The sequence below is a fragment of the Myotis lucifugus genome, unplaced genomic scaffold, assembly GCF_000147115.1.
Source record: "Myotis lucifugus unplaced genomic scaffold, Myoluc2.0 scaffold_29, whole genome shotgun sequence".
NCBI classification, from domain to species: domain Eukaryota; kingdom Metazoa; phylum Chordata; class Mammalia; order Chiroptera; family Vespertilionidae; genus Myotis; species Myotis lucifugus.
In genome coordinates, this window is record NW_005871077.1 from 1586315 (window position 1) to 1614205 (window position 27891).

Here is a 27891-nt window from a genome sequence, read left to right on the forward strand (position 1 = left end):
TGTCCACTGCAGGGGCCAGCATGGTTCTTTGCCCAGATTAGGTTCCCAAAAGGTTTTAACCTTCCACTAAATAGCCTGCTCTCCCACTGGGTGCTGTCCCTGCTCACTGTCCACAGGGCTTGGCCCTGGACCTATGGCATCAAGCAATCTCCACTCCAAATCACATTGCAGACCATGACAAAAATTCCTCAGGTTCTCTAGAAAACAATGGCTTTCAGACTGAGTTGCCACATAGAAATTTGCTCTCAATAAAAGATTGGCTTCAGCCCTGACCTGTTTGGCTCAGTGGATAGAGCATCGGCCTGTGGACTGAAGGGTCCCAGGTTCAATTCCAGTCAAAGGCATGTATCTTGATTGCAGGCACATACCCAGTAAGCAGTGTGCAGGAGGCAGCTGATTGATGTTTCTCTCTCATTGATGTTTCTAACTCTCTATTCCTCTCCCTTCCTCTCTGTAAAAATATAAATAATTAAAAAAAAGATTGGCTTCCAGCCTGTCACCTGATGGACATGCACCAGGGAGGAACACGGGGGGTGAGAGAAATCAGTCCCACTGATTTCAGGTCCCACTGTGGTGCTTAGTGATGTGTCAGATAGCAATGTAAACTTAGCTCTAAGGGTAGATGCACTGGCTGATCCCCATCTCTCCAAGGCTGGGCAAATCCCCTTGGGCCCAGCACATTGCTGGCAGATGGTCTTCATCATCTGTTTCAGGCTCTTTTGCTGATCTCCAGGCAAATACAAGTGGGTGATGATAATCAGAAGACACTCTAGCATTGGTCTGGTGACCTCCAGCAAGCATGTCTCCATCTATCTCATAAGGGGCTGAGACAAGATGATCTCTGAAGCCCAATTTGGAAAGGTCCCATCTATTTTCCATAATACATCCCAATGCCACCACACAATCAGAAACCTTGTTGCCTGCAGCAGGTGGGCAGATTTCAGGATGTGATTATTCTGTCCTAGATACACTCAAACCTGGCAGTCTCACTGCTCATCGTATCAGAAGGTGAGTGATGGTTTTCCTCAGAAACCCACTCAGGGCTTCATTACTTCTCTTAAGCTGATTCTCCAGCTGGTGACCCAACCCAGCTTTAACTTTTGGCTTCCAAGGTCAACAGCTCTGAAAATTCTCAGTGCACAGGTCCAGCCCTGAACCTCCCCTCACAGCTCTCATGACCACTTTCTCAGCCACCACCACCACCGGTCACATCTTGGGGGGAAAACCGCCAATTCTCCACAACTGCCCCAATTTCTTTAAAAGGAATAGTATTTTCCAAGTGGAATTTGTTAACTAGAACTCAATTCATATTGGCTATTTAGATTTTTGTAAAAATCATCAAAAGTTGTATACCTTGACCCAGATCTAGGTTTTGTTGGGCCTGATCAGGGATAATATGAAAGTGGGCAGAGGGTCTTGGAGGGGGCCCTGCAAGTGAGGACCCGAAGCGGAAGCTCCATTAACTTTGTGGTTAAACTACCTCACCCTTATTTAGAGACTTGAATCCCAGTGGGGGCATTATGCTTGCTTTGCAGTGAAATGATCTATCATTTATAAGCAGCATAGCATAAGAAAGAATATGAACGATGAAGTCAGAAAGATCTGGGTTCAAATACCAGCTATTGCTTTACTTGCTCTGCTCTCCCCTCTGAATAAAACCAGAGGTAACAACACATCTTTCACATGTGTGTTGTGAAGATTACAGGTCTGGCCTGTGTTACGTAACACGTGTGAAAGTATAATACTATTCATTCAGTGAATGATGGACCCATTCAACAGTTTCCATTAGAATTTGGTGTGCATGATTGAAATCTACCTTGTACAAAGACAACTTAGTTATTAACTTGGCAAACACTAATAGGCACGGAGCATGCAAGTATATATTCACGGCAATATAAATGTAGAAAAATAAGATCAGGCGTGGCTTACCATAACTCAAAAGAGTCAAAAAATAGAACCAGACTTAGCCTGAACTAGTGGCTTATAATTTTTTTACCTCAATATACCGAAGGGACACAACCCAATCCAGATGACAACAGCTTGATACAGTGGCAATAGAAGAGGAGCGTACATACAATTTGCAAAGCTTCCAAGTATTTTTTGCCTCCGAATGATACATGTTCTCCTCCAACCTATATCCCAACCCCTGGATCCCACCTTCAGTCCAGGGTTAGAATAACACCTTTCACAATAATTAAGGCAAAATATTGAATTTATTCAGTTGATTTGACCAATCATATTGGATAAAAGTGTCGGTTTCATTTGCATGATGTAAAAACATACTTTAAGTAGATATAGTCACATATTTTACAATGTTAAAAATATATATATGAAAGACTCATGAAGGCATTTGATATAAAACATACATAGTATGCTATTTTAATATACAAATGCTTAAAAGAAAATAGAGTCATAAGAGTTACAAAAGTAGCATCAGTAAGAATTGACAAGTTTCCAGTTTTCATAAGGTCACATTCTCATCCGTTGGGATGTACAGAAATTATGTGGTTTACACAGTTTTATCCACATTCAAAACATCATGTTTTAAATGTTTTAAGCATAGCATGTACAGTACAAAATGTTTCCATAGGAACATAACAGAACCCATCACTAGTGGCCTGCTGTCAGATGGCTTCTCACTAGTCAGTTAGCCATTTGCAAGACACTAGTTCAGCTTATTGCTACAATATTCAAGTTGCTCTATTCACCCAAAATATAATGACTTTAATTTAAACTAGAATCTACTGACAAAGGCCCAAAGAGTTGGCGTATAATATACACTAATATATACAAAACAACTATTCTGAGTTAAATGAAGTTCCCAGACTTAATTTAGAACCAAGAATAGTAATTTTAGGCTAATATATTATTCTTATAATTGGTATTTTTACAATTTTGAGCAAAGTGCACAGTGAATGAAATCAGTCACCAGAAATGATCCTTCTAGGAACACTTAATTCCTCCCCTTGAGTCACCCCATCAGAAAAATGAGAACTTTTAGACCTGGTAGATAGGGCAGCTCCACAAATAAAACACACAGGAGCCATTGGAGTCACATTCATCAGTCATGGGAGCCCACAATGCCAGCTAATAAATGGCACAATTCACTAGACAGAGCCCCTGTGTAGAATCAGCAGAACTAGCTTCCAGGAGACAAAAGCTGAGTATTAATTTAGAGCAAACAACAATCAGCCATACTCTAACGTTGGTGGACCCCGGACAAGGTTGAAATAGCCGGCCAGGGCTCCAAGGTCTATGTAGAGAGAACGTTGTCTCTTTAGCATCTCAGATTCTTCAGTGCTTCCTGTGCATGAAGAATCTGAAAAGGGAAACATTGAAAAAATAAAATAAATGACCAGGAAATGTGTTCAATAATAAATACTTGTTCCTTCTACAAAAAAAAAAAAAGTAACAGGTTGGACCTAATGAAGTAGCATTCAAGCACTGGTTTTATTAAAGAGCTACAGAGGTGAACACCATGGGCTAATCTGTGTCAGATTTCATACACAAAAAAGTTTTTTAAAAAAAAGAGTCAATGTAACAAGAAATTAACTAAAATTTCTGGCATGTTTTCCAACATCCTAGATGATACACTTTAAATATGGAAAAAGTCAGACAAGATGCAGAAATACAAACAAGCATTCCAGGCCTGACATCTGGGTTTGGATCTAAACAGATTAAGAATGACACATATTTTAATAACAAAATATTATTTTTGTTATTAAAATAACAAAACCCCTCTCCACCCATATTCAATGCTCCTACAATATGTACTGATCTTCCTAAATGGGAAAGATGCATAGCTGACAAAGAGATTTTAAGCACAGGAAGAGAGAAATGCAAATTGACTTCACACTCAGTATTTTATGTGGGCAGAACAGTGCCATGATGTTTCCAAGCAAGGACTGGCGTGGCTTACCATAACTCAATTTAACAGAACCCCAGTCTTTACCAGCAGCAAAACTATCATGCCTGATTTGCTTTTAAAGGCATATGATATTCTCTGTAGCAAAAAAAGCAAGTTAGAGGCACTTCTCAATGAGTGTGTTGCCAACATTTGCACTAAAAACCTGTTATAACTTGCTGGTAAATTAGCCATTTTTTAAATGCTTTTGCTCACATTCTTCCTGAAATTTCTCAAACAATTTATGGCACTCACGAAATCCTTTCTTTTTTTTCAAGTGCTTTCATCAGTTCCATCAGTGGTGTGATGTAGACAAAAAGGAGGGAAGCCAGAGGCAGTGCACACAGCAGGGTGTCTGTACCTGCAATGTTCTCAGGAAGTTCCAACTCCTTCCTACTCAGCAGCCTCTTCCGCTCAAAGAGGGCAGAATCCAGGCTCTGACAGCGCGGCTGGTCCTCTCTGGGAGGGTTCAGGGCCTCATGTTTTAGTAGGTCTGCTGCCCTGGGGCGGTGATTGGGGTTCCTCTCCAGGGCAGCTTCTATCAGCTCTCTCATGCCGGGACTGCAGTCATCCGCAATATCCTCTAGTGGAGGGGCCTGTTTGTGGATCTATCAACAAACCAGCCATCTTAGCATCAATATATGAAAACATCCCCTCAATAGGAAAAGTACTTTAGTAACATGACCTGGGAAGTCACTGGTTTCCTACCTCCTGGCCTGCAGCAAATACAGTTTATACCCTGAAACAAGTTGCCCTTTAATTTCCTAAGGACACCGAATTAAACCCATCTTTTGATTCAGTGCAAAGATACATGCTAGGTTTGAATAAACAGTGACAGCTTTATATCTCAACAGTGGTTCAAGGGTCACCACGGTATCTGCTCCATGGGGAGGTATCTGCTCCCGAATCTCTCCACAATAAAACAGGAGTTGCATGTTTCACTACATGCCAAGCTGGCATGGGGATCTATAATCTAATACCTTCTTTTTCTTTTTTTTTAAGAGTTCAAACAACATTTACAACTGCTTTGGCTCAAAGATTTATGCTACTTTGAGGCTACTAAGTGGCATTTTATTATTACACTAGAGGCTCGATGCACGAAATTAGTGCATGGGTAGGGTCCCTAGGCCTGGCTGGTGATCAGGGCCAATCGAGGCCTTCCAGCTGCCGGCCGGGGCCTTCCCTCCCTGGCTGCCAGCTGCTGGCCAGGGCTTTCCTTCATTCTGCACCACCCCGTGGTGGTCAGCGCACGTCATAGCAAGCAATCAAACTCCAGGTCTCCCAGTTGAATTCCCAAGGGGACACTTTGAATATTAGCCTTTTATATATATAGATGTCTAACAGAATAGCATATAATTGATGCCCAATGTACATTTTAGTAAGTTCCCATTAAAATAGCAATGCCTTCTTTGTGAGAATGGGGCTTCCTCACTGGGTCACTAGCTCACTCCCATCCACTCAGAAAGGAGTGTAGCACTCCTGAACAGGTGGAAACCGGCCCAGCTCAGCCCTCATTGACCCCCACTTACTATGTACAGGTAGGAGGGATAAGCTGAGCGAGGGTAGCGCTTCACCCAGGGCGGGGTGCCCGTCTGCATGTGGATAAGCGTGGTCCCCAGGCTATAGATGTCGGCTTTGGTTGAATGGCCCCTGCACAGGATCACCTCTGGGCTCATGTAAATCTGAAAAAGAAGCAGGAAACATCAGTCTGACTCCCCTTGCTTGACTGGTTTTCCATTTCCCTAATCCAGTTCTGGAAGCTGGCTCATCCACTGGTACTATATCTATTGCACGCTTCATCCCTTCATGAGAGTGCCATTGCTGTGTGCCATGAGCTAAGGAGAGTAACAGTCACCTGGGACCCGGTACATCAAAGTTCTGCAAAGCACTGATGCATGTTTCTGCTAAAACACCAGTTCCTTTCATATTTAAATGGACACTACAAATATTCTTCTACACCTCATGTTTGTCACTAAATTGCAGTAATAAAATTTAAATAATAAAAGTCAGCAAAGTCCACATGGTATTAACACTGATCACTTGGAAGAGAAGAACTTTTAAAATGCAGTGTTTTAAATATGATCCTAATTAGTCATTTCTATGAGCTACTTATTATTTCTACCTTCCACGTAGCTCAGTGACCAAATATTCAAGGCCTTGTTAACACTGTGAAAATTCAATTTAGTTTCCCGAGTTGCTGCTGGGAAAGTAGGGCTAGGTTTAGAAATAGTTTCTCTAAGAAGTGTTTGTTTCTAAACCTAAAAAAGAGAAAACAAGAACAAACACTGGTGCCCAATGATCTGGATTTGTGGCTGGTCCAGGCATATCCTAATTAATAATATTTAACTTCAAGGAATTTTCATGCTGCCTGTTATTTGAATATTGAGAAGGGGGTAAGTGTTCCCAGAATACATCCTATATAATAAAGAGCTAATATGCAAATGGTTGTCACACCCTCGCGCCCTCGCGCCAGGGCCAGGGAACCTGAGGCCGTGCCCCCTGCCCGGCGGGGTTTGATGGGGTACCTGAGGCTGCACACCCCTCCCCGCCCCAGTGTCGGGCCGGGGGACCTGAGGCTGCGCCCCTGCCCTGAGGGGCTTGACGGGGGTGGGGCCAGCCAGGTCTGGGTCTTGCACAATTTCAAGGCGCGCATGGGTGGGCAAAGACTTCACTCTGGGTCCTGCGGTGCTCCCCAGACTCTAACAGGAGGGAGATTTTCATATACATTTTACTAATTTTCTTTCATCTCTGACACTTCTATTATAGAGAAAGGGAAAATAGCAATATTAAAATATTTCCTGTAATTAATTCCCTTTTAATGTGCACAAATTTCATGCACTGGGCCACTAGTTTCAGAATAAAGAAGTAAAGAACTGGCTTACAAAAACAGGAGAAATTGACCAGTTTCCTCATCCAAACCTTGCTCAACTTCTTTCTACAACACATTTCTGGGCTGGCTTGCTTTTCATCTATCATCTATCTATCTATCTATCTATCTATCTATCTATCATCTATCTGTCTCTCCATCCCTCCCTCTCAGCAAACTGGCCAGCCAAGCTCCTTGTTCTCAAACTTCCCCTGAAGCAAAAACAGATCCTAAAAGACTTTCTTACTAAGTATAATCACAAAGTTATACAATAAATGCAGTGGGGAGAATTAACTGTCAGTAGGGGATGCCCACTTCCTCCCTGCAATAGAAGGATTAGGCAAAATATGTACAATTGGTGAAACCAACAGCAGCTGTGCAATAGGGCTCTGCAGACTCCATGTGACTACACATTTGGGGACAGCAGTGTCCTGTCCACCTGGTGACCTGGCTGTGATCCTTCAGACAGATCACTCAGAGCTACATGGCTAAATGGCTCAGAGCTCCTGCTTCCTCAAGTTCTGTAAGAGCCAGGGCAGCAGGGTAAGGTGATCAAAGACTCTGCAGGCTGGCTGACTCAAGACATGAAACAGGCCTGGTGGGACCTGGGTGAGGCTCTCTGAGTAACACGCCCTCAGACATGGGCACTGACACAAAGGAACCTAGATGTCATGTCAGGGGTCAAGGCACTCACCTCTCAGCACATTTATTACAAAGGGAAAGAGACGTGTGTGTGTGTGTGTGTGTGTGTGTGTGTCCACACATATGATGATTACATATTAACTTACATGAAGACCAAATACCAAATCAGAAGAAAATAAACTTTTTTTAAAGGACCATGTTATGTGATTCTAATTAGCTATTTACATTTATTATTTATTCTTTCTCTGCACTGTGTAATTAAAAACAATAAATTGAATATATACCAGATTAACCCTGTATACAAGGGTGGGCAAAAATAAGTTTATAGTTGTAACACAAATAAATCCTATATAATAAAGAGGTAATATGCAAATTGACCATCACTCCAACACACAAGATGGCCATCCCCATGTGTTCAAAGATGGCCACCACAAGATGGCCTGCAGGGGAGGGTAGCTGGGAGGGACCAGGCCTGCAGGGGAGGGCAGTTAGGGGAGACCAGGCCTGCAGGGGAGGGCAGTTAGGGGTGACCGGGCCAGCAGAGGAGGGCAGCTGGGAGGGACCAGGCCAGCAGGGAAGCAGTTAGGCATCGATCAGGCTGGCAGGGGAATGGTTAGGGGGTGATCAGGCTGGCAGGCAGAAGCGGGATCTGGCCTAAATGGGCAGTCGAACATCCCTCGAGGGGTCCCAGATTGGAGAGGGTGCAGGCTGGGCTGAGGGACAACCCACCCTCCCCCCATGCACAAATTTTGTGCACCAGGCCTCTGGTATTATAATAATGAATAAATAATAATATAAGAATAAACTCTGTTTCACATACTCACAACTATAAACCTGCTTTTGTCCACCCCTGTATGTATTATGTGGGTACAATATAATGTTCTGAATGTAAATGTTGAGAGAGAGGGGGAGGGAGGGAGGGAGGAAGGGAGGGAGGGAGGGAGGGAGAGAGAGAGAGAGAGAGAGAGAGAGAGAGAGAGAGAGAGAGAGATCAAACACAGGTGACCAGTGTCTGCATTGAGGAACTATGTACAGGTAGAAGGGACAGGCTGATCGAGGGAGAGCTTCACCCAAGGTGGGGTGCCTGATTCCATATATTGCAGGAATCAAAAATCATTTGCAGCTATGAAGTAGCCAAGTGAACAAGTTCTAACAAAAGCAAATGTGTATGCTTGACTTTGACTCACTACCCCTTATTGGCTCTTTAGTATGAGGTTAAAAACAAGCTTACTGAAAGGTTTCACTGGTGACATCGCAAACTTGCTCACTGTCAAATTTCTGTTCCTGAGTACCATATAGATATTAAAATGCAGGTCGATTAGAAGAGAGTTTATAACTATAAACAATAAACACCAAAGCCAGTTTAGTAATTCATAAAAAAACAATTTACATTTGGTGAAAATAACTTAACCCAGGAGTGAACACTATGTTATTATCTCATACTCCAACACATATTCTTTTTCTGCTAGAGAATCCCAGAAGGGGCATGTCTTCCTCCAGACGTTGCAAAATGTTCAATTTGATCGCACTGCCAGGAAGAAAAAGGTATTTTCCATCTTTAATACCATAAATAGTTTGTCTCTCAAATTGGTTCCAGGAAAAATGGTACACTGTCACATATCTAAACTCTGACTAATGCAAAATATGCTGGAAATTCTCCCCCAAAAAAACATGTCTAAGTAGTAAGTCTTAGATTTTGTGCTTTGGTGAAGTAGTCTTAAGATCTGGGACTAAAACATTTTTAAAAAGTGAACAGTTTTCTCTTCTGAATATTATTCTGCTCAAAGATGACTATCAAAAATTTTCTCTCAAATATTTTCCAAACTAACTTCAGTAATATCAGCAAAAACAAGGATTTCTTCTGCTGCTCAGGAAAGTTTTTGCTCTGAGAGTTAAGAAAAGCTTACAAAATCTCATTTTGAAATAAATATTTATTTATTTATTTATTTATTTATTTATTTATTTATTTATTTATTGCACTGCAACTGAGTTTAGTGCAATCAATATATCTACCAGCTAGACTAAGGGCTGTTATTTGGTTGAACACTAAGACTGACCTGGTAATCTTGAGGTAAAGATGCAGCCAAGTGCCCTCTCTCCATTTTCTGGGGGCACCTCCAATAGAGAGAAGGGCATGGGGCTGGGTGGCTGATAGTTAAGCACCCACCATAGTGGACATGGGTGAGAAAGGCAACTACTATACCCATTTACCTTCCCAGTTTTATCCCTCATTGTCCATCATAAGCAACAGTGAACTAACTCTTTGACCTGTTAATAATTCAGGTCAATTTAACATAGCTTCTTTCACCAAAAAGTACCACCAAGGCATGATCCTTATTGACCTTGTCCCATGTTTCATCCCTGGTACCTGCAACAGTCTGCCATACAGCAGATGCTCAGGAGACACTCACTACATGAACCAACTATTCAGTTTAACAATGTGAATGTTAAATTAATATATTATTTGAAACCCATGAATACATTTCTCTGAATCTCATTTAGATTCAAGAAAGGTTTTTTTGGTTTTGCTTTATTTTTCTTCACAAATATAAGTATTATTACTAGTTCATATATTCAATAAGATTTAATTATGGTATAATAAATGATGTTTATTATAGGATCCCTAGGATTAAAGTTAGGCCTAAAATGTTGTCAGTTCTTAATAAATGTTATCAATGACCCTAAAAATGATGGCTGTAAATGTACCAAATCATCAGTTAAACTAAGAATATATATTTGTTATATTAAAAAGGTATACAGTGGTTAGATCTTAGATTTTAGACTCAGAAAAAAACTGGATTCAAGTTCCAAATCGTTATGTAGCTGAGAAGCTTTGAACACTTGGTTTTAAGCTCTTCAATCTTGTTTCCTTATTATAAAACTAGAGGCCCGGTGCACAAATTTTGGGCACTGGAGGGCGGAGGGGTCCCTTAGCCTGACCTGCACCCTCTCCAATCTGGGATCCCACTCGCAATCCAGAACCATTGACTCCTAAGCGCTCACCTGCCTGCGTGCCTGATGCCCCTAACTGTTCTCCTGCCTGCCTGATGCCCCTAACTGCTCCCCTGCCTGCCTGATGGCCCTAACTGCTGTCTCCTGCCAGCCTGATCCCCCTAACTGCTCTCCCCTCCTTGTCTGAATCCTCTAACTGCCTATCTGCTCTCCTCTCCTGGTCTGATCCCCCTAACTGCCTATCTGCACTCCCCTCCTGGCCTGATCCCCCTAACTGCCTATCTGCTCTTCCCTCCGGGCCCCCATCCTGACACCCCCCACTCCGGGCCAGGCGGCATGGCAGGCCTGCATGCGCCGCCCCCCCCCCCCACTTCCCCGCAGCGGCAGCCTCATGTCCCAGTGGCACAAGTCCCTGCCCCTGTCCCTGCCCATCAGCTCCTGTGTGCGTGCAGCCTGTTAAACGGTCATGACTGGGACACCATTAGGACCAATTAGCATATTACCTCTTTATATATATATATAGATGGGAATCATAATAATATTTGCCTGTAATAATAGTGTTTACCAATAATAGAATTGTTGTGAGGGTTAAAAAATAAAATTCATTTAAAGTGCTAAAATGAGTACTTGGCACAGATAAAGTACTCATTAAATATGTTCCAATGATGATAAAAATTTAATGCAGTGGCTTTTCTCCCCTTCTTTGTCCTTTCTACAGTAATGATAGGCATTTTTTATTTTTACTCTTAATAAGATATCAATCATTCTTGTAGGAATATAATTTTACCTCTGTTCCACGGAGGTCCTTAGGAAAGTAGATGTCTTCAGTCATTTGAACACTTAGGCCAAAATCTACCAAAACGGCTTTTGTGGACATGAAAACAATGTTGCTAGCTATAAAGAGAGGAAAATTTTTAGTAAATAAAATGAAAGCATTATCTAAAACAAGTCCCAAATTAGAATAGATTGAAATGCTTTCCCTACTGAAATGGGTGTAATATATTCAAAAGAGGAGGCTGAGTCTAGGTAAAAATCACTTCAGGTCTGTCAAGAATTCAGCCAATATGGACATAAATTATTGCAGCCACTAATAATGTTAAAGATACAACAACCAAGACAAAATAAGACTGAAAGCCTGGATGCATGGAACAGACTGGCATACCTAGATGTGGGGGGTCAAGGGACAAGGAGAGAGAAACCAAAGAACTTATATACTTATATGCATAGCCCATGGACATGGACAATAGGGTACTGAAGTCCTGAGGGGGGATGGAAGGAAGAGGTGGTGGGCATCTGTAATACTGTCAGCAATAAAAATATATATTAAAAAAAAAGAAAATGTGATATACAGTGTGTGTGTTTGTAATGGAATATTATTCAGCCATAAAAAAGAAGGAAATCTTGCCATTTGTGACAATCTGGATGGACTTTGAGAGCATTATGCTAAGTAAAACAGTCAGACGGAAAAAGACAAATATTATGTGATCTCACTTATATGTGGAGTCTAAAAAACCAAACTCATAGAAACAGAACAGACTGGTGATTACCAGAGCCAGTGGGTGGGGGAAATGAATGAATGTGGCCAAAGGATAAAACTTCAGTTATAAGATGAATAAGTCCTGGGGATGTAACATACAACATCATAACTATAGTTAATACCATATTGTATATTGGAAAGTTGCTAAAAGGGTAGATTTTAAAAGTTCTCATCCACCAAAAATTAATTATAACTATGTGAGGTGATGAATGTGATAACTAGCCTAATTGTGGTAATCATTTTATAATATATACTTATATCAAATCATTACATGAAACTTACACAATGCTATTTGTCAATTATATCTCAATAAAGCTAGAAAAAAATACATTAATGCTCAAGAGCTTGCGTTCCAAATTCTATGATATAAACATACTATTATTAAGCCACTTTCTAAAAAATAAAATAAAATAAGTAAAATACCCTTTTTTTTTCAGTAAAAGTCCTGCTACTCCTATTTATCATTAGGTATTAAGGATCCATAGTGGGTCTCTCTTTCAATTTCCTCCTCACCTTACTCCTAGAAAGCAGTCAATGAAGGCTTATTGAATGAACTATTGACAAATGGATGTTTAAAATTTAAAAGCTATTTGTTTCTCAATAAGATGTGGCTGCAGGTGTATGTTTTTAAGTAAATTAGTATTTTAAAAGCCAGAGGCAGTACTTAATAGAAGTGTGGTGTGGCTCTAGTCCAGGGGTGGGCAAACTTTTTGACTCGAGGGCCACAATGGGTTCTTAAACTGGACCGGAGGGCCGGAACAAAAGCATGGATGGAGTGTTTGTGTGAACTAATATAAATTCAAAGTACACATCATTACATAAAAGGGTACGATCTTTTTTTTTTTTTTTAGTTTTATTCATTTCAAACGGGCCGGATCCGGCCCGCAGGCCGTAGTTTGCCCACGGCTGCTCTAGTCTATTCTACAATTGGATAATCACCCTTCCTTATGACATTGAAAGTTCCCCCTCTTGATTCTCAAAGTGACCCCTCTTGATTCTCAAAGGTGTTCAGAAGCACGGTGGGGGAAAGGGCAAGGTGCTCCAAGGGAGCTGTGCACCCTGCCCTGCCCTGCCACTAAGACTCCTTAGATTGAAGGAAGGAGCCCATTTGCCTCCTAACCAGTCTCATTAAGCCGAAAAGGTACATATCCAAGGATAACTCACGTTTAATATCATGATGAATCACTTTCTTTGAGTGTAGAAAATCAAGTCCCTTGAGAACATGCTTTGTCACCCAAATAATTTCAAATTCTCTCATTGGTCCACAGCTCTCCAGTTTCTCCAGAACAGACCCTCCCTCGCCTGCTTCCATGAAGAGATGGACAGTTTCACCCCATAGGACTGCGCCATATAACTCAGCAATGTTCTCATGTCGGAAGCAAGCCTGGATTTCCACATCAGATGGCTTAAATTGATCTACTGGGATCTAAAACACAAAAATACCAGTAAGATTCTAAACAACTCCAGGACAATGAAAAATATATATAAAGTCAGCTCTCTGTACCAGCAGGTTCTTCACCCACTGATACCAAGGTCCAACTAAGGGATGTGAGCATCTGAGGATTTTGGTATCTTTGGGGTTTCCTGGAACCAATCCCCCTCAGATGCCAAGAGATGACTGTCAACCCACAGATCAGAAGACAAATCAATGCCCTCAAGGATACCCTGATCTGCATAAAACTGTACTGCTTAGTTAAAATAAGGTTGACTTGAGATCTGCCTTTACATTATATCAGCTTTAGGTAAGCAATTCAAAATAAGAAAATAAAAAACACAAGAATGTAATTATTATTTTCATTTAGAGTATAGAAAGCCAATCAAAGAAACATTTATGACTGCATCAAAAGAGATAATTTCTTATCTATTATATATGTAATTTCCATAGCACTTAGATTTTAGGTCATATTTTCAATAGTTCATGTCATAAAATAATATGTCTTTGGTTCCACAGCTCATGCTCTAACAATGCATTTAAAATAAGCATTGAGCATCCATTCTATAGAAAATCAAGTCATTCATAAAGGAAGAAATAAATCTTTCAGTTCAGATATGAAATGTCTCCAAAGTACAGTGTTAGATGAAAAATGCAAGACACAGAAGTATGTATATTATGTCTCCATTTGCAAAAAATAAAATTAAAAATAATTTAACTATACAAGCATATGTCCATAGAGACTTTCTGGAAGGGTACATAAGAACCCATTAACAGTAGTTCCCTCAAGAAAAGGGATCTCATTTATTAAGCCCACCCTCTTCTGAATCTGTTTGGAGTTGTTAATTATCTTATATGTTTTTATTTTTTAAGAAAATATATATAGCTTAAAAATTAAATGTAAGTATTAACAAGGAAAGCAAACCCACAAAGCTATTTTCCCATGCCTTTTATGATGAAACTGAAACACAGGACATTTTGGTTCTAAGATCTTTATGGCACCAGATGTTTTTTAAAAGAACATGAATATGTCCTCTCTAATTGAAAGCTTCAAGTGGCTTATTATGACACCTGGGTTTTTTCCTTCTAATACCAGATATTCTACCAAATCTTTATGAAGGAACAAATAAAGCCAACATATTGTCAATCTTTTAATTATGATAACAGAGATTGAGATGATATTCAGCAATTATTTTATTTTTGTTAAATCAAGTGAGTTTATTTTATTGCACTTAAAAATGTTTTAAAATAAAACAGACATATATAAAAGTGTAAAAGTAGTTAAGTATCAAACTCAATGCATTATTAGCTGAACATACCCATATAACCAACATCTAGATGAAGAAACAGAATTCTACCAGCACCCAGAGACCCCTTTAGACCCCTCCAGTTACTGCTCCTTAAGGGAGCCCACTAACCTCATTTCCAACAGCATGGATTTGGTGAGCCTATTTTTGGCCTTTATTCTAGTATAAGTAGAAACTCATACTGTAGATCATATTTTGTGTCTGGCTGGTTTAGTTCAACATAATGATTATGAGATTCATCTACATTATTACCTTTGTAAATCATTTATTTTCTTGGCTATTCAGCATTCCATTGTGTCAATATACCACATTTTAGCAACTGGAAACTTTTCAGTTTGGGACTATTACAAATAGTGCTGCCATGAACATTCTAGCACATAGTTTTCGGTGACCACGTGCACATGCCTATGCGGTGGAATTGCTGGGCCATCGGGCTTGTGCGTGTTCAGCTGAGGTAGATACTGCCAAACACTCTTCCAAAGTGGGGGCACCTCACCAACAACTGGTTAATAAGAAGAGATGGGGTCTTTTCAAGAATTAGTCTATTTAAGTTCAGCCCTTTAATCTGCAGTCCTGGGAACTTTGCAGCTTTTCCAGCTTCTGCTTCCCTGCCTGGTCCACTCCCCTGGGGTGGATTAAAGGAGCAGCACAAGGATCTGCTCCTGCAGGAGAGCACCCCTCCACCCCAGCCCACCACAAGAGAGATGACGTGTTATCCAAACTGGTGCTAAATTAGCCAGCACTTTCTTTTTTTATCATGGCAAACTAGATTAAAATCAACTATGTACGTGGGCAGATTTAGGGGCTGAATGGCCCCAGGAGCAAGCAAATGCATAAAACACAGATACTTTTGGACAGGGCAACCTTAGACAAGATCCATTCAAAGGCTAACAAGTTTTGAGTAATGCAATGCAGTTCACTCTGTCTGGTTATAAAGAACATACCAGTTTACATGCCATTCTTTTTTTAGTTTTTATATCTTGTGCTAAGTACACTTTTCCAAAGGCCCCCCGAGGAATGAAATCGGAGCCAATATTCCTGTAAGTCAGCTTCCAGGGGATGAGGAGAACATCAGAGTCTATTTGATAGCGTCCATTTTGGGGAGTGATTACCTACAATAAATAAAAATGTGGTAAGGTGAGAATTCCAGCAAAATCCTTTTCTAAGACCAGCCCTTTAAAAACTGGTTACTTTAGATTGCATTCCTACACACATTGTCACTGTGTGTAATCATAACAGTGTACAGACTATATTTAGAGTTTCAGCCAAGACAGAGAAAGCATGTAACAGAAACACATCCATCCCTGGTCAGACCTGATCAGATTTCCATCTACTCAGGAGTCATTAATTGCCAAATAGAACTTTAAAAATGATTTATCTAAGGGAGCATGACTACTGTGTCCAAGAGGCTGAAAATAAAGATTGCATAAATATAAACTCTGCCAGCAAGTTGACTTGCTCCCAATTAAAATGCACTAACCTGTTAGTCCACATAGCTATTACTCAGACATGATGCATATAGAGAGAGTGTGGAAATAAACTGATGATCATGGAGGATTCTGGAAAACAATGTGTTATGCTAGAGCTATGAGTTGACAGTGCTACCTAAATAAAGTAAGGGCGGAATTATTTCTCATCTACTTACTCATTTATTATTTATTGAGTGCACAGTATGTGCCAGGCACAGTATTTGGGGCTGAGGAGGCTGCTGTGCAAGAGATAGATGATCCCTAACCTCCAACAGTTCATGACAAGAGATTTTGAAACCAGTCCACTCAAAAATTAAGGGATATAGTCTGACAGCGGTGTGGGTTACAAGTGTGTGCATTTATCAAAACTCATCAAACTGCAAATTTAAGATCTGTGTGTTTTACTGCATATAAAGTCTACCTTGATTTTGAAAGAGTAAACAATTAAAAAGAGAAATAATTAAAATTAAAACAAATTAATAAGGCAGTCCACAGGAGCTATGACCTGGAGTATAGGCTTAAAACATGGTTAAAGTGTTCTTTCAAGAGATAAAGTGTCTCAAAAATACAAGTTTTTTTTTGCAAGTATAATTAGTAAAAATAGGACTTCAGATTATGAATCTGGGAATTATGAAACCATCAAAGCAACATCAAGCTCTTTCACATGCAGACGAAGCAAAGGGGGAACTGCAGTCCACAGGAGCAAAGAATGGACACTTGATTCATGTGCAGGCGCAGGGGGCTCCTCACAGGCCTCTGCTCCGGGAATGGTTCTAGTAACCGTCAGGGTTATTCACTCAGTCTCCACTCCACAAGCAGATGTGGTCACTATTAGTCAGGGAATGAAACAGAACTCTATACTTAGACATGTGAAGTCAGTAAATTGAAAAATTAAATATTTACTGAGCATGTCCTCTGTGCAGAATCCTGTGCAGAGCTCTAGAGGGAAAATGACTAAGGACAGACCACAGGCTCGGCTTGTTTGAAATATGACCTCCTTTCAAGAAGTATGTCACCTCAAGTTACTGGGGGCCTCGTTTTACAGCAAAGAACGTGACGAATCTAGTCCCCTTCCACATTTAGACAGAACTATGCTCACTGCATTCAATCCTACTTGAATATTGCCTTTCTTGCCATTAAATATTTACAGATCCAATTTCACTGTAGCCTCTCTGTCATCCACTTCAGTGTTTAATTCACGTTCATGAAAGCTTTACTTTTGTTTAACCAAAATTTGTTTTAATAGGTTTTGACTCAGTGTCTCTTATTCTAAGAGGACAAAAAATAATGATAGCAGCCATATACTGAGTGCTAATTATCCGCCAGGCACTGTGCTCAGTACTTGAACATTATCTCATCAAAGTCTCACAACAGTCCTACGCAGTAAGTACTATTTTTATCTCCATTTTACAGATGAGAAAACTGGCTTCAAAGGTTAAGTAACTCACTAGTTAGTGACAGAGTCAGGATTCAACTTGGGGCTGTCTGTCCCCAAAGCCACCACTCCTAGTCTTTGGATAAGAGCCTTTTATCTTCCAGGAAGCTATAATTAAAGCTGAGCCATGATCAAAACCCAGTTATTAAAAGCCTATGTTTACATGTCACTGAGCACACCTTACCCTCTTTGGATCAAATCCTGCAAGTACCTTCACCTCCATGTCACAACCTCCCACATTCAGGGATCCCCTCTGAATGTCCCTCAAGTCCTCCATGGCCACCTTTGATGGACAGGGTGATAGGCAAGTGCTAACCCCTTTGCAGTTCTGCACAGTCCCTGGTTTTTCCCCTGGCCCAGACCTTCCCTATTTGGGTTTGAGATGTTTTTCCCCCCTTCTTTCCAGGGGGCTCTACCAAATAATCTTGTGGATCTTTGTGCCGCTTATCTCTGCCAATTCTTCAAATGATCAAAGCCTTCTTCAAGTGCAGACATTATAAGCTCCAGATCACTGTCACAGATACCAGATAACATTGGGCCAGGAACAACACTTCAGAAAAATCCTTAGGTACTTCAGTGAAAAGAAATTCCCTGAGGGACCTGTGTGATGTGGCTGCGATGAAATGGATGCGACCTTGGGCTATATTAACGTAGCATAGTCTCTAGAACAGAGGCACAACTGGCTGGCCACACCACAAAAGGCCCGCCATGTTCGTGTTCTGGGCTACACGACAGGCACAGCACAGGCTTGACTTCAGAGGGCGATACCCAGATGATGATGGAAGCTGACACTAAAATACATGAGAAGTAGAAGACACAATGAGACGTGTTTGTGAAAGAGGAGAGATGTGGGGAACATGCAATTTTTAAAATATTGACAGGATAGTCACAAGGAAGGAAAGTAACAATTATATACAACAAATACAGAAATGGCTTGTGTTCTTTCAACACTCACTATGTGTAAACAGGTCCCGTGCTTTCATCATTTGTTCTACCAACAATCCTAGAGTAAGTGCTGTCATGTTACCCATTTTACAAATGAGTAAACTGAGGCATAGAGGGGTGTGATAACTAGTCCAAGGTCATATAACTAATCCATTTCAGAGCTGAGATACATATGCAAGAACTTTAATTAATGGGCCTGCAGTCTTCACCACTCCTCATCACATATATCTTTTGATGGCCAAAGAATAGAAATAGGACTAAGAAGAGTCAGAGATGGATTTTAGTTTTATTGAAGAAAGGACTGTCTTACAATAAGAATTGGCCAAATATGAAATTAAATGCCCCGCTACATGATGAACTCTTCATCAGAGGAGATTATCAAGTATAGACCAAAATCCTCCAGCAATTATTGGAGATGATGAATGGGGGGTGATCCAAGCTTCAGACAGAGGAGGATTTAACTCAGTAATGTTAAGGTTTTCCATCCCTGAGAAGCTGGGACCCCTGACTAACTCTGAGGAACAGCATGCAGAATCTCACACCCACAGCTGGGCCCTTCAGCACCCCATCACCAGAGTTAAGTATTTGAAAACCATTTTAGGTTCTTCATCCCAGATCAAGTTATTATGAGTTGGTCTAGATTATAAAGTTTATAAATAACTTGTGGCACTCTTACACAAAGCAACCCCTATGATAGTCTCCCAAAGTTTCTTCCCTGGTCCTGCTGGAAGTTGGTGTAATCTTTATGAAATATTTTTAGGAAAAGAACACACACCTGCAAAGCACCATTTAACATGCCTGTGCTTCAGGATATTTTTGTAATTCCTGTTCCTCCACCCTCATTAACTGATTAACTCTACAGGCATTGTGGTGGTTGGGTGCCTGGAAGACACCATGTCTCTATGTCTCCGGGCCTTTGTACATGCTATTCTCTTCATCTGGAACACTCTCAGCTCCCCATCCCCTTCAGCTGGCTGACTCTAACTCAATAACTTGGGCATCAAGTCTCCTTGGAAGCCTCTCTGGCAATCTCCTGGCCGACCTACCCCATCTCATGGCTGTGTGAGGTGCTCTGCCTGACCATCCCCACAGCAGTCACGATGTAGTTGTATGGGGAAGTACTGCACTGCATTATAATGGCCTGTTTACTTGCCTCTTACAATCACCAGGCAGTAAGCTACCAAAAAGCACAGTTCACTACTGTCTCTCTAGCATCTAGAAAAGCACCTAATACACTGTGGATATTCCAGCTATGTCTAGCATTCACTTGAATGAAAGCATTTGGTCCATAGGGAGATATACTTATAAATAGATCTTACCATGGAACCAATCTGTTTGGTAGATAATTAGCTGGCGTTTTGTAAAGTAGAGAGACAGACCAGCAAATGAAGCCCAAAAGAAAAAAGTTTTGACAGAGTATTAGGGTGAAGACCGTGGAAAGAGAAAGGTCTTGACCACAGGATGGTTCCAAGGAGACCATGATGTGAGGATGAAGAAGTGCTAGAAGCAAACCTTGCCTCCTATAGCATCTCACTCAAACTAGCTATGATCAGGAATGGAAAGTCATGATTTCTATGCCATTATTCATGAAACATAGAGCTTTGATAGGCTATATAGCAGGCACAGGGATTTATCTGATCCTTAAGGTCAGTGACAGGAATGTCAACCACAGCCCCAAAGCCATCCACCACTGAAGCACAGTCAATTCCTGTAGATTTTAAGTTTTTCCTGTTATCCTGTTTTATTTTTAAGTCTTCTTGCTTTATATTTTATAGTCTTGATCATTTTTAAAACAAAAAATCTTTTTAAAGTTTTCAAGATCCCTGTCTTCTGATATGTCCTATTCTTAAATTTTCTCTAAATATAGATTTGTTCATTTATAGAGTATAGGCCCGATGGCAGGAAATGACATTTTACTCTTACCCTTAGTTGATCTAAAATTTTCACTTCCTTTAAATGTCTTAATTTCTCCTTTTCTGCATTAGCTTTTGTTTAAACTCCAAAACCTTTAGGAAGCTATTTCTACTCCTCATAATTTTCCTGAATTCTCTTCTGTACATTCCCAATGAAGGTCTATGTCCTGTCTCTCACCAGTCTGATGCATCAGGGGAAATGTACCTAAGACTCTACAGATTTACAAGCAAGAGTAATTTGTTTATTCTGCATGTTTTCCTTTAAAATGTCTATTTTGACACACAAATATGTAATAAAAAAGAGAAATGCATAAACAATTACATTTGTCATTATAGACTTATACATAATTTTGAACCAGAGTTCACCAGCTATATTTAAGCTAAGAAAATCAGGTATTGCTTCTAGTTCAATGATTAGCAAAAGTAATATTCTCAAGGTAAAGTACTTTGTCAACTATTAAATACAATTTGGTAGACCAAACCAAAGTAAGTCACACAACTATGCAAAATGTAATCTTCCTCCAAATTGAGCTACAGATGAACACAACTGGCTTCTAACAAAACAATTCACTATATAGCTGACCAAAGTCACTGTGTTGTTTTAAATTGAATGAATGTGGTATGCAATGAAAACAAAATAATTAAGTAATTTGTCCAGACTCTACTATTCAGCACTGACCTTCTCCCCACATTAGCCATTTTGCCATTTAGATGCACCAAAGGCAAGGGAGTCACTTTCATCAATAAGCATGTTTTCCAAGTTACCCTCTACTCCTTTGTAAATTATTCTTTTTAAAAAATTAGATCACCTTTAGCCAGCACCTACATTCACCTTTGACATATTAAGAGACTGAGAGAATCCCAGGCACACCTAAACACATCATGATCTATTCTTGTAGCAACAAAGTGTTGTCACAATATTCTGGATTATTTGCATACTTGAAATGACAAGCAAATACGTCATTTGTCATCCATACTTTACCAATTAAAGAGAGTGAATCTGTAGATAGCTATTTACTGCCTACAGAATACATTTCTGCAAAAACTAAATCTAGCCAGTACTGATATTGTGAAAATTCCATATGTGACAAGACCAAAAAATTCAGCTTTCAAAAATATTAACTAAAGACAAAGTTTTTATTCCCCTCTCAGAAGAAGAATTCTCATTAAACCTTTCTCTTCTGCCTAAATGATGAATGAGCTTTTTAATGAATTGTTAAAAGACACTCTTCTTCATTCCCTTTTTGTAGACCTACTACTAAAAATTGTTTAAGTGGAACTTTTAAAAAAGACTCTTTTTGCACCTTCAACATGAAGAATCTTACAGATATTACATTTTTAAAAAATCAAAACTGACAGCCAGTCTAACCCAAATTCAAATGCCACTCTCCATTAAATGAAGCTGCAGCACTCGATTGATCAGGAAAAAAACATACCATATTTAATAAAATTCCAGATTCTTGTCGTCGATGTCCATAAAAACGCTTTGCAGTATTGGATATATGGTTTGCAAAAGCAAGCAAATCCTCCACAGTTCCATATCTGACTGATGACAACCAAGGCACATCTTGGCCACTGAGCAGCAGGGACTCTGAACGCTCCTCGTTTTGATTGCTGTCTTGACACATGGTCATTAGACTGGGTTTGTAAACCGCTGGCTCTTCACTTGCGTAAAGATTTTCCATAATGTCTATTACATCAGAGACATTCAAATGTTTAATTAATAAATCAATTTCTTCTTTATTGTCACTTCCAGTGCTCATGTACTCCATTACTGTTGTGCTTTCCAGAGTCTGCAAAAGAAAACAAATATTGTGTTTACCATATTTGTATTGGCATTTGAAATCAATGGGAAACTGACATAAAAGGATTGAGCTCCTATACACCGTTGTTTAAAAAAGGAGGGCTCTGTGTCTATAGGTGTGTGAATTTAAGTGGACAGTTGAAGAAAGGGACCTTAGATAACCTTTAGTCCAACTTGTTCACTTGCAGGGGGGAAACCCGAGATCCAAACAGCTTATTCCTTACTCACTTACTGAGTTAGTGGCATCAGCCATAGCCACTGAAAACAAACTTTCACTAAACATAAACAGGAATAAGAGCAGCTCAAGAATCCCAGGAATTAAGGCTCCTGGCCTTTTACAGCTTCCAACCCCACTACTCCCCCAAGGGGGCAGTCTTCCCGGCAAGGTTTCTGTGGCTTTTAGGCATCAGGTGCCCTTAAAGAAAAAGAACTACTTTACCAAATAAAAGTCAGGCCTTGAAGCCGGAAGCATGTAAAATGGATTTAAATTTAAGCAAATTGAGGACAGTAGGTCAAGTTTCAGGGATAATTCTAATGCAAATGACTTAAACAGTTCATTCAGACGTGGGACAAGCCTCAAATCTTCCTTCTGTCAGCAATGAGTATGAGAAAGGGGAAGAAGATTCTTTAATCTGTGAGTCAGCTGTCCTCTCTTTTCTTTTTTTCAGCTGTTCTTTCTAGAGACCAGAATTTTTTAAAATTTTACTTTATTGTTTAAAGTATTACAAATAGTAGTACATATGTCTCCTTTTTTCCCCATTGACCTCCCCCTCCCCCACCTCCCCTACCACTCCTTCCCCCCCCCCACATGCCCTCACCCCCCTCAGTGTCTTGTGTCCACTGGTTTGATCTCTTAACCCCCCAACCTTCCCCTGCCTTCCCGCTGTAGTTTGACAGTCTGTTGGATGCTTCTTTGCCTCTATCTATTTTTGTCCATCAGTTTATAATGTTCTTTATATTCCACAAATGAGTAAGATCATGTGGTATTTATCTTTCACTGATTGGCTTAGAGACCAGAATTTTTGAATGGTACAAAGCATACATCACAAGGTTCTAACAAGGTTAATTTACTATCTAGATTAATGGCCCTCTAGAAGTTGTGATCTTACAAAGAGGCCAGGAAAGCCAAATTTATTATAAGCAAGACCTGAGTAAGGCCAACTAACTATATTAGCCACTACTGTATTTCATTTCTTATATACAAATCAGGTGCTACGCTTGGGGATCTGCAAATGAGAAAAAGGAAAACCAATAATGCTCAGGATTTTAATTCTATTCCAAAGAATTAAAGATAAAAAATGTTTAAGAGACCTAAGAGAATTTGGAGGTCAGTATGTCTACTTAAACTACTGTGTTCCTGAAAGCACAGCCTCTCTCTGAAGAGCACAAGCCTTTACACATTCTACACTCTGCAAAAAGGCCACAGACTTCCATTAACCTGGAGCTCCAGTAGGAGACACCAGGAAATGTTCCACAGGCAACTCACCACCCAGCTACTTGGCCTCTCAGTGAATTTCATTTCAGAAAAGAACCACAAAATATACAGATGATGTATTATAGAATTGCACACTTGAAACCCATATAATTTTATTAACTAATGTCACCCCAATGAATTTAATAAAAATTTTAAAAAAGAAAAGAATCACACAATTTTGCATTGTCATTAACTTACTTCGCATTCATTTTCTAATATATGAATTGTGGTAGGCAGTTAGACAGACAAGGTCAGAGGAAGGACGATACAGAGGGTCACCAGAGTGGACAGCCTCATTTGCCTAGCAATGGGCAAAACTGGGAAAACAAGGACTTGGTTCCCAGAGTAACCTTGCTTCCCCTAGCATATCACTGGTCATGAGGTTTAGACTCCCTGATCTTCCACTTCGATGGTCATGTGGGTTTGGACCCTCCCCGGACCTTTCCTCCTCTGGCATGTTGCTAGTCCTGCAGGTTAGACGCCCTTAGAGGGAAAAGAAACAAGGGAGCTGGAGAACAGCCCTTATGCATTAAGCCCCTAGGACAGTGATGGCGAAACCTTTTGAGCTCGGCGTGTCAGCATTTTGAAAAACCCTAACTTAACTCTGGTGCCGTGTCACATATAGAAATTTTTTGATATTTGCAACCATAGTAAAACAAAGACTTATATTTTTGATATTTATTTTATATATTTAAATGCCATTTAACAAAGAAAAATCAACCAAAAAAATGAGTTCGCATGTCATAGGTTCGCCATCACTGCCCTAGGACAATGAGGTTCTGACCAGCATCAAATGCAATCTAGACCTCAGTTGTGTTTTAGCTCCAGGCCCCAAAAAGCAGCAAAACCAGACAAGTGACACCATGGCTGACATCAGGACCCGCTGCATTGACTAATGATCCCTTGCCCTTATGCTGATCAATCAGTGGAGACCAATACCCTGAAAGGACCACACCTGGGAAGCTGATGACTATTGTACTGAATCTTCCCCTGGGACCTCCCCTAAAATTTCCACCCTTAAAAGCCCTTAAGATGGAGGATGCAGTGAGCTTTCCTTGGGCCTTTTCCCTCTCCTCCCCAGCTTCCCCCCACCCAGGCGTATTTTTTCTTTGCCTCTCTTTCTAAGGTCCAAGGGCCCTTCTTTTGTCTCTGTAACTTATTTCTAGAGCCCATTTATTCTACCACTCGCTTCTTCTACCTCTGACTTCCTAAGTAAAATTTCTCTTAGTTTGAGACTTGGTTCTGAATTCTTTCCTAGCCAGAACTCAAGTACTGAGGTTGCTGAACCAAGGTCGCCATCAGTCTAACACCTGGTGCCATTCTCACTACTACCAACAAATTATGCCTCAAGAAAGAAAGCAGCATCCTGCAGTCTGACATTCTATCTCAGTGGTTCTCAACCTTCCTAATGCCGCGACCCTTTAATACAGTTCTTCATGTTGTGGTGACCCCCAATTTCATTGTTACAAATTGAACATAATTAAAGCATAGTGATTAATCACAAAAACAGTATGTAATTATATATGTGTTTTTCCGATGGTCTTAGGCAACCCCTGTGAAAGGGTCGTTCGACCCCCAAAGGGGTCGCGACCCACAGGTTGAGAACCACTATTCTATCTCGACTTACACTGCTTGGTATCAAATATTGGCCCTTCTTTTATTGTCTGCATGATCTTGGGCTAATACTTTAGCCTCTCTGTACCTCAACTCCCCCATCTGTTAAATGGAATCATAACAGCACCTACCTCATAAGATGGCTGTGAGGATTAAAGGAGCTCATGTGCACAAGGTGCCTGGTGCAAAGTCGGGTGCACAGTAAATAAGCTGTATTATTTGTAAGTGCTATTGTGTGCATAAAAGACACAGGGACTGAGTCAGCCACCTGGCTCTGCAGATATTGCATTAGGCCTCCTTTCTTATCAGCAAATGGGATGTGGCTACCTAGTCCCCAGCTTCTTCACAGTAAGGTTTAAAGATTGTATCTAAAACAAAACACAAAGAAAAAAAGGCAGAACCTATGAAATACTTTGATGGTTGTTATCACCACAGTTACATCCAGAAAGCAAAGGAAGCTTCCTCTCAGAGAGATCTTATACACTCTTGGAGTCTGTTGAGTTCTGAAATGAATTGCTACGGTTAAGGGAGGAACAATGGCCTTGGGTTTCATTGAGCCATTTAGTTGCAGTTTCTACTTGTAGAATTTACTGAAAAACAGAAGTTAAGACAAAAATAGCCTGACTTAGGACCCCACTGGCTGGAAAGTTCCAAGGCTGCTGGACTCACTTATCAAATGGCTGACTTGAGAGAAAATAAAGTCTCAATAGTAATGTGACTCAAGAAAGAGAGGAAAAGGTCTATACAGTTTACTAGCCAGTCAGCAGATCAAAGGGGAAAGACAGTTATGGTTTTTAAAGCCTACAGAAAGTCTCAAGTATTTATATGTAAAACCTAAGGCAGAGGTTAAATACATATACCCTTAAACTTTATGGTGGAGGCAGAGCAGAACAGGAGGGAGGGGGGAGGGAAGCAGGGTAGGAGGGCAGAGGGGGTGGAGGAGTGTATGACTGAGACTGTTTTCGGAGCCAGGCATAATTCCTTAGCAATGCAGGACTCCTCTCACGCAAACCAGTGCTCCCCAAGCAACCCCATGACCAGTCCGCCCATGAAATACCCCTGCAAAGAGCCTCAGCACTTTCCAGCCTAAATTAAGCAGACAATATGCTAATGATTTCCAAGTTACTAATGATCAGTACCCATGTAGAAAAAGTGTAGATTGTGGGTATTCTACTTTAGCAATCAAGACCCTTCCCCACACAGTTTACAATAAAAATCCTCATAAAATTCCTACTTCTTGACAAAGTAAATGACTATGCCACGTTTAGAAATGGAAAGATGAACAAATACAGTCAAAATTATTTGCTTCAAATTATTTCAGAAATCATCCATAAAGCCAAAAGGAAATCCTATTTCTAAACATTAATGTCATGGCTACTTGCATAGTTGAGGGTTTCCTTGCAAGTGTGAATGAAAACGGCTAAGTTTATGGGCATCACTTCTGCCTAACAAAACATGATCATACCTGTGTTGCTTCCCATTTAAAAGATTTCTCTGCCAAATCAGCACATTGGCACTCAGGGCATATGTATATATATGTATATATATATATTATATATTATATATTATATATATTATATATAAATAAATTTTTTTGAAAAGCCACAGAATGGCGCGGTTTAGCTATATAGAAGCACAGCCACTCTGCTTCAAAATCTCTAGATGCCTCAACCATCCAATTTTCCTTAGAGTCCTGAAGGGCATCTGCCAGAACTGCTGCAATCCATTAGAGTTGGGGGCACCTGGTGGAATCAGATTATATTCTACTTGGCAAACACCTGAGATTTAGGCCACAGACATGTAAAGCAGCTGTATTTGTGTTTCTTTCCCTGTTCTTATCTGGAGTCGCCTTTTATTCTGGATCAATGTATGTCTTTCCAAAAGTGAAATAGACATTGTAATGCTTCATTTAAAGACAGCTGTGGTCTTCCCTATCAACTTTTGGGATAAGCTCTGTGCAAGCCGTGCTGCCTTCTAAGCAGCGTTCTCCGCCCAAAACTAGAAGAATTTCGGGGTCCTGGGATCGCATTACCACGGGAAACATTTGTAAGTTAACTTTTTCCTTCCTAATATTCTTAGACCAAAAGCCTGGCATTCGTGTTCTGCTAATACCCCTTCTTTACCGAGTTATAAGCATGAAATTAAGTTTCTCTTCAAACTGCTCTCTGCTCCGCCAACCCCCACCCCCACTCCCTTTCTCCCGTTCCTCGCGACTAAAGGAGCTTTTAAAGGGTTTGTAAATTACAAAAGCGCCCGTCACTTTGGCGACGGCAGCGGGGCCCCTGAGCCTCTGAGGTGCACTCACCGGGTCTCGGCTGGAAGAGTGCAGGGTCGGGAGGCACAAGCCGCGGTGGGAGCCGGCGACACGGCGTCCGCGTCCCCGCGCACTGCCCAGCCCGGCGGGGCTCGCGCGCTGGGGATCCGGGAAGGAGGAGGAAGGGGGCGGGGCCGCGGCGCCGCGTGAGCCCCTTGCGCAAGGTGCTTTCCAGCTGTGCCGGCGGCAGCGCGACCCGCAGGACGGAAGCGCAGCCGTGGGGGCGGCCCGCACTGCTACTGGCCTCCCCGAGCCCGGGAGTCTGCAACCCGCCGGGGACACC

The 27891-nt window shown here is 40.8% G+C and overlaps 1 protein-coding gene across 9 annotated transcripts in view; it reads right to left on the minus strand.

Annotated features, from left to right (window-relative positions):
• Positions 1-2349: 2349 nt before the first annotated feature.
• Positions 2350-27891, minus strand: part of MAP3K8 (mitogen-activated protein kinase kinase kinase 8) — a 26455-nt gene continuing 913 nt past the window's right edge. The window contains exons 1-9 of one of the 9 annotated variants that reach the window (XM_014453938.2): positions 27600-27783; positions 25426-25662; positions 21839-22195; positions 15585-15752; positions 13066-13327; positions 11152-11258; positions 5434-5586; positions 4266-4512; positions 2350-3319 (exon numbers count right to left, since the gene is read on the minus strand). In XM_014453938.2, coding sequence (XP_014309424.1) covers positions 3189-3319; positions 4266-4512; positions 5434-5586; positions 11152-11258; positions 13066-13327; positions 15585-15752; positions 21839-22174 — 1404 coding nt within the window. In that variant the 5' untranslated portion in view covers positions 22175-22195; positions 25426-25662; positions 27600-27783 and the 3' untranslated portion in view covers positions 2350-3188. Of the gene's footprint in view, positions 3320-4159; positions 4513-5433; positions 5587-11151; positions 11259-13065; positions 13328-15584; positions 15753-17728; positions 17935-21838; positions 22196-23878; positions 24260-25425; positions 25663-25695; positions 25719-27599; positions 27796-27891 lie in introns of those variants that run through there. The other 8 variants (XM_006086645.3, XM_023752187.1, XM_006086646.3 and 5 more) reach the window with 8 other exon arrangements.